The 12,303-nt window shown below is 39.6% G+C and overlaps 1 protein-coding gene and 1 pseudogene across 1 annotated transcript; one reads left to right on the top strand and one right to left on the bottom strand.

Moving 5' to 3' along the window:
- Positions 1-4,480: 4,480 nt before the first annotated feature.
- LOC102844036 lies at positions 4,481-5,766 on the top strand (annotated as a pseudogene).
- A 3,893-nt stretch (positions 5,767-9,659) lies between these two features.
- On the bottom strand, positions 9,660-10,469 carry LOC102843629 (gem-associated protein 2-like). Its single transcript, XM_006899579.1, has one exon. It carries the CDS (start codon positions 10,467-10,469, stop codon positions 9,660-9,662), a length of 810 nt encoding a protein of 269 aa, XP_006899641.1.
- Positions 10,470-12,303: the final 1,834 nt, after the last annotated feature.

Here is a 12,303-nt window from a genome sequence, read left to right as displayed (position 1 = left end):
GAGCGAGCTAGCTAATAAATTATTTGGGGCAAAAGCACAGGGAAAGAGAGTCAAGGAGAAGCTAAAATCATAAAGTTCCTTTCACTTTCTGCTGGAAACTTGCCAGATAAGCTATTAAAGTACAGTGCTCAGTTTAAGCCCATGCAATGTAAAAACTCCAGCAGAGGGTAAAGGCTAGTCTTTATCTAATCAGAGCCAAGAGTCTTGCACATCAGATGCTAATACATCAGAAAGCTGACCTATGCAGTAAAGAAATTTTCCAAGACTCAATGTCTTCACAAACAACGGACCTGAGTGGGAACTTCCTGCAACATCATCCTGTTGTTCAAAATACCACTATCATTCATTTGCCTACAACTCTCTCAAGAGGCTATATAAGGCAGTCTCAAAAGCAAAGGCTGGAAAGAAATATACTAAGCAAATTGCAACCCCAAAAGAGCAGGAGTATCAATATTAATATCAGATAAAATAGACTTCAAAATGAAAAGCACCATAAAAGATAAGGAAGGGCATTATCTACTGATTAAAGGCACAAAAGATTAAAAAGAAATATATAATCTATGCACCAAATGTTAGACCTGTAAAATACATAAAAGAATGGTTAACAGAATTGAAGAAAGAAATAGCACCACAATAGTGGTAGTAGATTTCAACACACCACTATCATCAAAGGATAGGTCAACTCAAAAGACTCAACAAAGATGCAGAGGATCTAAACTACACAATCAGCCAACTCGACTTTGTGGATGTATTCAAAGGGTACTGCACCCAATTAAAACACAATTCACTTTATTCTCAAGTGCACATGGCACATTCTCCAGAATCAATCACATATTTTATGACATAAAACAAGCCTCAACAAATTAAAAAACACGAAATAATACGAAGTATCATCTCAGATCACAATGCCACAAAACTAGAAATTAGCCATGGGAGCATAAAGCTTACAAAACCATTCATGGAAAACTAATAACTCTATAATAGAACATGATTGGGCTATAAAAGAAATAAAGACCGAAATATGTAGTATTTAAACCCATATTGCATTTTAATACATTTCTCTCTCTCTCTCTTTTATTCTTTTCTTCACAGTATTCAGGACCTGAAAGCTTTCCCCCACTTATTAATGAAGGGTAATTGATATTTACAGGAAATTCTGGAATGAGAAAGTCCTTTTATTCTTCAGTATTCCATGCCCCTCTTTTAGACAGAGTACCTTAAGAAATTTTTTCCAGTGATACTGTTCACAGCTTGGATTTGGAGGAAGGAACAGGGAGAAACTGAGAGAAAGTAATTTTTAAAATTTTATATTAATTTACATACAAAATTTGTATACATTGTGTTTCATTCATATACATCATGTTTCACACATTACTTCATTTACATTGTGTTTCATATGACCATATGACATTGTGTTTTATAAAATTAATCACCACTGATCTAGAATTTCTATTACCCTGTCTTTTTAGGTCCCCACTAGATCTTTCCTAATTCCTTCATCGGCTTCCTCCATCCACCTACTCTGTTATGTTAGTGATTTCCCCACCTCCCCAACTGCACCTTCCCTGCCGCCATCCCCTTTGCCTTTTGGACTTTTATACATGTCTTATCTAGTTGTCCTTCTATTTTTTTAATAATTATTGTCTTATACAGAATTTGTCCTTATGAGACCGAGTTACTTTACTCAGCATAATACTTTCTAGACTCTCCCATGTTATATGTTGTTGTTGTTTTGTACCATTGAGTCACCTGCTAATTATAGTGACCCTTATGTACAGCAGCTCTGAAGCCAGCCCTGTTCTGAGCCAGTCTCATTAATTCTGACACATCAACATCCATTGCCCTAGTTACTGTATCAATCCATCTCATCTAGGGTCTTCCTCTCCTGTGCTGTCTCTCTACCCTTCTGAGCACGATGTCCTTCCTCAAGGATTGGTCTCTCCTGGCCACATTCCCAAAGTTTGTGAGACAGAGCTTCAAAATCCTAGCCTCAGAGGAGAAACTTGGTTTCACCCTCACCAAGACAGACCTATTTGTTTTCTTGGTGGTCCATGGTATGTTCAAGATTCTTCTCCAGCACTACAGTTCGAAGGCATACATTCTTCTTCTATCATCCTTAGTCATTGCAAAGTAATTGCAAAGACCATGGCCCTAATCAGGCACACCTTAGTCTCTAGACTAACATTGTTTCTTATCAGTACTCTGGAAAGGTCCCTCACAGCAGATTTTCTCAGTCCAGCTTGCTTTTTGATTTACTGACTGCTGGTCCCAAGATGTTGATTTTGGGGCCAAGCAAGCTATAATTATCAACAACCTCAGTCTCTTCTCCAGCTATCTTGATGCTGTCATTTGGCCCAATGGTAAAAATTTTTGTCTTCTTGGTGTTGAGCATCAAATCTATATTAAAGGCAACAGTCCTTTCATCAGGTCCTCCTCAGTTTCAGCAAGCAAGCTTGTGTCATTTGCATGACATAGGTTGTTGATGAGTCTTCCTCTAATCCTGATGCCACATTCCTCCTCATAAAGCCCAAAATCCCAAATGATCTGTTCTACATATAAATTGTAAGGTATGGAGAAAGGATGTATCCCTGATGTAATCCTTTCCTGATTTTGAACCATATGATGTTTCTTCTGTTCTGAGGATGGCTTTCTGACCTGAACATAGGTTTGGCATAAGCACAGTCAGGTGTTCCAGGATTCCAATTTCCTTTAAGGTTAGTCACAATTTGTTGTGATCCACACAGTCAAATGTTTTTGCATAGTTAATGAAACACAGATAGACATTCCTCTGGCACTCTTTGCTTTCTTCCAAGATCCATCTGACATTGGTGATGATGTCTCTAAAGCCATGGCCTCTTCTAAACCCAGCTTGTATTTTTAGTAGTTCTTTGTTGATGTACTCTTCCAGTTGTTTCTGAATAATCTTCAGCAGGATTTTCTCAATCCATTCGTTTGTTGATAGACATTTGGGCTGTTTGCATTTTCTTGCTATGGTGAATAATGCTGCTATGAACATCAATGTACAAATTTCTGTGTTTCAGTTCTGTTTTCCTTGTGGTATATTCCTTGTAGTAGAATATCTGTATCAGATGGAATTCCTATGTTTATCTTTTGAGGAAACATCAAACTACCTTTCAGAGTGGTTGCACCATTTTACAATCCCATCAACAGTGTATGAAAGCTCCAATCTTGCCACATCCTCTCCAATATTTATTGCATGCTGTCTTGTTAAACTTTGCCACTGCTCCTGGAGTGAGATGGTATCTCATCATGGTTTTGATTTACATCTCTCTAATTACTAGAGATTTTGAGCATTTCTTTATGTGTCTGTTGGCCATCCAAATGTCTTCCTCTGTCAAAAGTCTTTCCATGTCTTTAGCCCATGGGTTATCAGACTTTTTATTGTGGGAGCCCTGTAGTATTCTGTAAAGTTTTATCATGAGACCCTTGTCTCAGATGGCATTGCTAAATGTTTTTTTCCCAGTCAGTAGATTATTTTTTTACCCAATTAGAAAAAGGTTTTGATGCACACAGGCATCAAAGAAGTCAGCTGTTATCTGTTAGATTCTCAATGAGAAGAAAGGCAAAGGGGAAATTAGGAGTGGACAGTGACTTGGAAGGAGTCCTGCCACACTTGTGTAAACAGTCCCCTCCCCATCTTATACACCTCCTCCCCAGTCCTCCAGGCTGTCTCCTCATCTCCCATTTCCAGTGTTGCAGCCTCTGGAAATAGCATTCATCAAATCTAAGGGCCAAGAGAGAACAACAGTTGTTATGCTCTTATCCCTCCTGATGCTCACCTCCTCCTCGGTAAGCCCTGGTGTTTGAGGGACCAGGGTGCACCTCCCCTCCAACAGTATGACTACTCCCCCACTTTCAACTTGACTACTTTAGATACCAGTGACGGGATATGTCAGAAGGCAGGGCCAAAGTTCTCATAGTCTTCCAATAAAGAAACTAGCACAGGACCAGAAGCACCATGTAGAATTCACTATACATTGGTCTCCAAAGAGCAGACTGTTTTGCCCCTAGTAGAAGAGTTGTATGCACCCCTACACATCTGTTTGTTTTTGTGTACCCTTGAGTTGGAACTGACTCACAGCCAACCCTCCAAAGTGTTTCCAGAGACAGGTAATTTTCTAGGGAAAGAATTGCCCATTTTTCTCTTGCAGAGTAGCTGGTGAATTGAAACTGTATGCCTTTCAGTTAGCAGTACAACTCCTTACCACTAAGTCTACACAAAGAAATGGGAACAATTATTAAGAACATTAAGTGTTCTTGCTTTTTCACTATATTGATGATGGAGGAATGTGGCATCAGGATTGGAGGAAGACTCATCAACGACCTACTTTATGCAGATGACACAACCTTACTTGCTGAAACTGAGGAGGACCTGAAGCGCTTGCTGTCGAAGGTCAAGGACTGTAGTCTTCAATCTGGATTGAAGATTAACATCAAGAAGACAAAGATTCGGAGAGGAGCATGGCCTTCTCTCCCAGCCATGCTGTGTGCTCGTCCACTGATATCGGTGTACTCAGAAAAGGGATAATCATCTGGCAAAAATGTTACTCTGCCAGCTGTGTTCAAGGCTCCCATTCGGCCGGATATCATGAACTTTGTTCACACCAACTTGCACAAAAACAACAGGCACCCTATACTGTCAGAGAATTGGCAAGTCATCAGACCGCTGCTGAGTCTTGGGGTACTGGTAGAGCAGTGGCTCGAATTCCCAGAGTTAGAGGTGGTGGGACTCATTGCTCTGACCAAGGTGCTTTTGGAAATATGTGCTGTGGAGGCTGCCGCATGTTTGCACCAACCAAAACCTGGTAGCGTTGGCACCTAGAGTGAATACAACTCAGAAGCACTATGCCATCTGCTCTGTACTGGCTGCCTCGGCCTTGCCAGTGCTGGTCATGTCAAAAGGTCATCACATTGAGGAAGTTCCTGAGCTTCCTTTGGTGGTCAAAGATAAAGTTGAGGGCTACAAGAAGAGGCTGTCCTGCTTCTTAAGAAACTTAAGGCCTAGAATGATATCAAAAAGGTCGATGCCTCCCAGTGAATGAGAGTTGGCAAAAGTAAAATGAGAAATCAATGTTGCATCCAGCACAGGGAACCATGCATTATCTAAGGAGGATAATGGTATCATCAAAGCCTTCAGAAATATCCCTGGAATTACTCTGCTTAATGTAAGCAAATTGAACATTTTGAAACTTGCTCCTGGTGGGCATGTTGGCCAATTCTGCATTTGGACTGAAAATGCTTTTCAAAAGTTAGATGAGCTGTATGGCACTTGGCGGAAAGCTGCTTCCCTCAAGAGCAACTACAACCTTCCCATGCACAAGATGATGAATACAGACTTCAGCAGAATCTTGAAAAGCCCAGAGATTCAGAGGGCCCTACGAGCACCACGCAAGAAGATTCATCACCAAATCTTGAAGAAGAACCCACTGAAAAATCTGAGAATCATGTTGAAGCCAAAATACCATTGTTCGCCAGGTCAAGAATCACAAACTCCGGGTGGCTAAGGTGGCTAAGGCACTGGAGGACAAATCTGATAAGAAGGGGGCTGCTCCAAGCAAGAAGCCTATGGTAGAGAAGAAAGGAGCAAAGAAAGCTGCTGTTGATGTGAAGAAGAAGCCCAAGAAGCCTGCACTGGGAAAGAAGGCTGCAGCGGCAAAGAAGCCTACAGCCACCAAGAAACCAGCAGCTGAGAAGAAGCCAGTAGAAAAGAAACCTGCCACAGAGGAAAAGAAGCCTGCAGCATAAACTCAAATCCTCCATTGGGACGGCTTATTTTAAATAAATACCTAATCAAAAGGCAGTACAAGTTAAAAAAAAAAGACAAAGATTCATACCATTGGGCTAATTGACAGCACGATGATGGGTGGAGAGGAGATTGAGGTTGTTAACAATTATAGCTTACTCAGCCAGCTCTTCAATCAACACTCTTGGCACCAGCAGTCAGGAACCTCTTCTTTGGCTCTGGTTGTTGGTGCATATATATGAATGATAATGGTATTCACTGGACTTCCTTGTTTACATATGAATATTATCCTGTCACTCAAGATTTTGTATTTCAAGATTCATATAGAAATTACTTTTTTTACTATGAAAGCAACCCCATTTTTCCTCAGCTTTTTATCTCCAACATAGAAGATCATATGAATGTCTGACTCAAAATGTCCTATGTCAGTCAATCTCATCCTTGGTATGTCAATATTTGTGTGTTCCATTTCTTCCTTAACAATATCTAATTTTCCTACATTCATGGTTCTCACATTCCATATTCCAATCACTAGTGTCTGCTTACAACTGTTCCTTTTCCTTTGTAATTCTATACTTGAAAACTCCACCTCAGTTGCCCTATCTGCTAGTCTAAGTGTATTCTATTACACATAGGGTTTTTGAAGACCTGGTATTTAGGAAGTGGATGGCCAATCCTTCTTCCTAGTTTTACTCTGAATGCTCAGATTTAGAAAAGTATATGACAGACAAGACTTTTTACAGAAGAAGAAAAAAGCAGACAAAAGAGATTTCATGAAAAAGACAGAGGAGGAAGAAAAGGCAAAAATGGATGTCAGAAGAGACTGAATATTGCACTAGAGTGTCAAGAAGCCAAAGCAGAGGGAATAAATCAAGATATTAAGGAGCTGAACAGAAGATTTCAAAGGGCAGTGCAGGAAGACAAAGTAAAGTATTACAATGAAATGTGCAAGGAGCTGGAGTCAGAAAATCAAAAGGGCCAGACTCCCTCAGCATTTCTTAAGCTGAAGGAACTGAAGAACAAGTTCAAAGCTCGACTTGCAATACTTAAGGATGCTGTGGGCTGAAAATTAAATGATCTAGGAAGTGTTAAAAGAAGATGGAAAGAATATAGAGTTATTGTACCAAAAGGAATTGGCAGACACAGAATAATTTCATGAAACAACATATGAGCAAGAGCCTGTGGTGATGAAGCAGGAAGTTCAAGCTGCTTTGAAGAATTGGCAAAAAATAAGACTCCAGGAATTGATGCTATACCAATTGCTATATTTCAACAAACACATGCTTTCCTGGATGTGCTCACCAAGTTGTGTGAAGAAATCTGGAGGACAACCATTTGGCCAACTGACTGGAAACGATCTATATTTGTTCCTATTCCAAAGAAAGGTGATCTGAGTGTAAAAATTATTGAACAATATCATTAATATCATATAGAAGCAAGGTCCTGCTGAAGATTATAAAAAAATGACTGGAGCAATATGTAGAGAAATTCCAGGTGTACAGGCTGGGTTTAGAAGAGGTCATGGAACTAGCCTTATTATAGCTAATGTCAGATGAATTTTGACTGAGAGCAGGGAGTACCAAAGGAATAACTATCTGTGTTTCATGATTATACAAAGGCATTTGACTGTGTGGATTACAACAGAATGTGGCTAACTCTGAGAAGAATGGGAATCCCAGTACACTTGATCATGCTAATGGGAAACCTATACTTGGGCCAGGAGGCAGTCGTCAGAAAAGAGCAATGAAACACTGCATGGTTCAAAATTGGGAAGGGAGTATGTTAGGGATGTGTCCTATCTCCATACCTTTTCAATCTATATGCAGAACAGATTGTCTGGGAGGATATTTCTATTTACAACTCTTTGAGAAAGCCCACACTGCCTTTTATAGTGGTTGCACCATCTTACACTCCAACAAACAGTGAATAAGGTTTCCAGTTTCTCCACAATCTTGCCAGTATTTGTTGTGTGCTGCTCTGTTGAATTTTGCTATTCTTACTGGGGTGAGATGATATCTCATAGTTGGTTGATTTGCATCTCTCTTATATCTAGAGATTTTGAACATTTCTTCATGTGCTTGTTGGCCATCTAAATGTCTTTGGTGAAGTGTCTGTTCATATCCTGTGCCCATTTTGCAATTGGGTTGTTTACCTTTATTTCATTGTGGCGCTCATGTGTCCTATAAATTCTAGATATAAGTCCTTTATCAGACATGTCATTGCCAAATATTTTTCCTCAGTCTGTTGCTTTACATTGTTGGAGAAGTTTTTTGATGTGCATAACCTAGAGGAAATGGACAAATACTTAGCAATTCACAACCTACCTAAACTGGCACAAAAGGAAATTGAAGACCTGAACAGACCCATTACAAAAGAAGAAATTGAAAAGGTAATAAAACAACTTTCAGCCAAAAAAAGCCCTGGACCAGATGAATTTACAAGTAAATTTTATTAAACATTCAGAGAAGCACAGTCACCAATTTTACATAAACTAGTAAACTAGTAAAATAAAATAAAATAGTAAAATATGGAATTCTCCCAGACTTGTCCTATGAAGCAAACATTTTAATGATGCCAGAGCCAGGTAAAGACATCACCAAAATAGAAAACCAATATCTCTCATGAACCAAAATAGAAAACCAATATCTCTCATGAACATAGATTCAAAAATATGAATAATATCCTGGAAATAGAATCCAATGATACATCAAAAAAGTAATTGACCGTGATCAAATGGGATTCATAACAGGTATGCAAGGATGGTTCAACATAAGAAAAACAATCAATGTACTTAATCACATTAACAAAGCAAAGATTAAGAACCACATGATCCTATCAATTGATGCAGAAAAGTTCTTTGGCAAAATCCAACACCCTTTCCTGATTAAAACACTGAAAAAAAAAAATAGGATTAAAGGGGAATTTCATCAGCATAATAAAAAGAATATATGCAAACTCGAGAGCCAACAATCTTCTCAACAGAGAGAGATTAAAAGTGTTCCCTTTGATAACAGGAACTAGGCAAAGATGCTTGCTATCACATCTCCTATTTAATACGGTATTGGAAGTCTTAGTGATAGCAATAAGAAAAAAAGAAGGAAATAAGAGGTGTCCAAATTGGCAAAGAGCAGATAAAATTATCTTTCTATGCAGATGATATGATAGTGTACTTTGAAAACCCTAAAGACTCAGCAAGAAAACTATGGGACATAGTTGGACATAGTTGACCAATTCTGCAAAGTGGCAAGATACATGATCAACACACAAAAATCAACTGGATTTCTCTACAGTGATAAAGGGAATACAGAATTGGAGCTAAGAAAAATAATATCCTTCACAACAGCTAATCACAAGATTAAATACTTGGGAGTAAATCTAATCAGAAGCACAAAGGACAAAAAGACATAGTTGAGCTATCTTAAAAGGACTTATTCTATGGATAACGTGTAAACAACAGGTTGAAGCAGTAAGTCATATGATATGAGATTCCCCATTCTTCTGCAATGGAGTAGCTGATAAATTAAAACCTTTGATATTACAGGACAGCTTCTTTTTTTTCATGAAAAATTTTTATGTATGCATAGAAATAATGAAACAGCACCAATGATTCAGTTAAACAGGCTGCTCCAGCCATAAATGGCATTCAATTTTCTTTAAAAGCATTTGATTGCAGCGAATGGTTCAAACAGGTTCAAATTGGGTTAGATTGTCCATAGGTGTTTCTCACATTGAAAACAGTAAAATCCGTCTTCTGATTATCAATTTGAGCTGCAGGGATTAAGGGTCCTTCACAGCACTGAAGGCGTGATGCCATCTGCACTTGAATTGACACTGCACTTCCAGACTCTAGCTGCCTGTACTACAATATCATCTTTCTCTGAAGTCAGCAGCTACATCAAGATGGCTCATCTGCTAAGTCACGTTGATCAAAATACCTGCTAACTAAGCAGATTAGTAAATTCAAAGCGGGAACTCTTTCATCATCTTTGTGGTCCACTAAAAGCCTCACTTCAGAGCATCTTCTTGCAAGCTGCCGAATCAGTGAATGAGCCTCAGGTAATAATGGTTTTTCAAGACAAGCCAATAAAGCATAAAGCCATCTTCCCAGTTCTGGTGTAAATTCTCTTTCTCCAAACCAATTACTCAGGTATTCCAAGACACTAGTTATTGTTGCCTGATTCATTCTGCTAACAATACTAAGCAAGGGAGGAAATCCAACCTGCACATAATCAATTCCTGGACTTTCATTTATAGATGGTCTAACTGTCCCTTCAGTACATAACCTTTCACCCAGACGGAATTTTTTCCAGCCTTCTTCATCCTCAGATTGTGGCATGGTCACATTACTGTCCAACTGCTGTGACTTCCAGTGACTTCTATGCTTGTTCACATTCTGTCGAACAGTTGAACACTGTGCTACTTGTTGTTGTTGCCACTGAAGTGTTGGGGAATACCCTTCAGGAGCAGGTTGGCAACCTGAAAGAGAAACATTCACAGTTTGCTTCCTTTTCAACTTCTTTGGATCAATTTGAGCTACCACAACATCTGGACATTGGGCTGCTTCGAGCTGGATGCGCCTCAGGTATTCCTGAGGGGTCTTCGGGGGCACAGAGGGATCAAAACCTTCTGTTAAGTCGCAGGGCTCTACAGGCAAGAGGCGGGGCATCAACTCTTCTACTACAGACTCCATTGGTACCCACGCCATCGTGCCTCACTCCAGGACAGCTTCTTATTACTAGGTGACTAGAACTCCCTAAAGAGAGAAGAGAAAATTCTCTTTTCTACGAAAAAAAGTATATATGGATGGAGGAACAATAAGGATGAATGATTCACCACCACTCCTTGTGGATCAAGTGTTGTGGGAAGGTATTTGAAAAGGGCACAAACAAGATACAGACATTATTGTTTTCCCTGTACATGCACATAATATTTTCTCTCCCACTAAAAATATTCATGTGGATGGATTAGTCCACCTGAGAGCCTTACATAAATGTTCACTGACCAGTTGGCAGAGTAGCTACACCGTAAAACTAGCCATAAGGGACAGTAATCCTTAATGGTCATAGCTTGGGAATTGAGTCTTCTCTTAGCCATAAAGCAAATTGTTGTGGCCTTTCAGCAATTACACTCTATTCTATGGGTCACTTAGGGCAGAAGCTTCACTACAAAGGTGGTAAATAAACTATAAAGCACCTCTCCCTATGTAACTGCAAACATGTCCTTATTCATGTGGACACTATTATTGAACTCTTAAACTTGTCCCTCTGCAAGCTTGCCACTTAGAGGTCAACAATGCTGAATTTCTACATTTTATGCATATGATATGCCCACAGATAATGACAATGATGAAAGATTCATTTTATTGGCATGAAGGATAAGAATGGTCTGACTAGATGGGAATTGCCTAGCATTTCCATCTACCATACAATCCCACAGCAGCTGGTCTGACTGAACACATCAGAGGAGTATTGAAACAAACATTGAGACCTGAGACTCAATCCCTCAGCAGTGCACTAGAAGATTACCTGATGACCTCTGGTGCATCAAATGAGTACTGTTGACAGACTCACCCAAGCAATCACCAACTCTTGACACAAGGGCCCCAGAAGACCATGAGGATACTAGTCACTGCAAATGAAGATTTTACCCCCGATTGTTGTTGTTGTTTTTATGTGCCTTTGAATTGCTTGCAACTCATAGTGACTTTGTGTCCAATAGCCCTGAACTGTGTGCTCTATCCTGTGCCAGCCTTATTGTCTCTGACACACCTATCCTCATTGCTCCATTCACTGAATCACTCTTCCAAGCATTATGTCCCTCTCCAAAGACTGGTCCCTCCTTGCAACATGCCCAAAGTATGTCAGTCAGATGAAGCCTCAGAATCCTTGCCTCCAAGAAGCAGCCTGGTTTCACCCTCTCTAGGATGAACCTGTTTGTTCTCTTGGCAGTCTATAGTATATTCAATACTCTACTGCCAGTTGAACAGTCCAGTAATATTCTATTGCTCTTGTCACAGGACCTTTCACTGGGTGAGACAGTTGTGGCTCTCCTGCGGAACTGGAAAACTAGTGTCCAATTGTTTGGCTTTTTGGTTTCTTGGCTATTAAGGAAAGAGAAAGATTTACAAACTACCTCATGACTTTAATTAACAATTCCTAGATCTCTCTTCAATTATAATACCAGTAAGAGACCCCTGGTGGCCTAGTAGTAAGGAGCTGTACTGCTATGTTAAAGGCACATTGGTTCAAATTTACCTGTTGCTCTGTGAAAGAAAGATGAGCAGTCTCCTACTTTTACTGCCTTGAAAACTTGCTGGAGGATCAGCCATGAGTTGTTCCAACTCTACTGTACATAATAACAAACAACAAAGAACATATCTTGCAAGTCATTAGTATTATACCTATTGCATTTCCCCTTTAGTTCACATTGAAATTAGTAGATCAGAAAAGCTTTGGAGCGGACTTAAGAACCATAAATGACATAGCTGAGCCTCTACATCTTGTGGTTCCTAACCTCTACACTATAATAGACAAAGTGCT

Source organism: Elephantulus edwardii, unplaced genomic scaffold, assembly GCF_000299155.1.
Source record: "Elephantulus edwardii isolate Elephantulus edwardi_28Jun2011 unplaced genomic scaffold, EleEdw1.0 scaffold00262, whole genome shotgun sequence".
Lineage (NCBI taxonomy): Eukaryota > Metazoa > Chordata > Mammalia > Macroscelidea > Macroscelididae > Elephantulus > Elephantulus edwardii.
The sequence above is the reverse complement of the archived record's forward strand: the minus strand, read 5'-3'. Positions and strand labels throughout refer to the sequence as shown.

Bases quoted from the DNA above. Each gene is read 5' to 3' on its own strand.
- LOC102843629 (XM_006899579.1), bottom strand. From the start codon at position 10,469: ATGGCGTGGGTACCAATGGAGTCTGTAGTAGAAGAGTTGATGCCCCGC.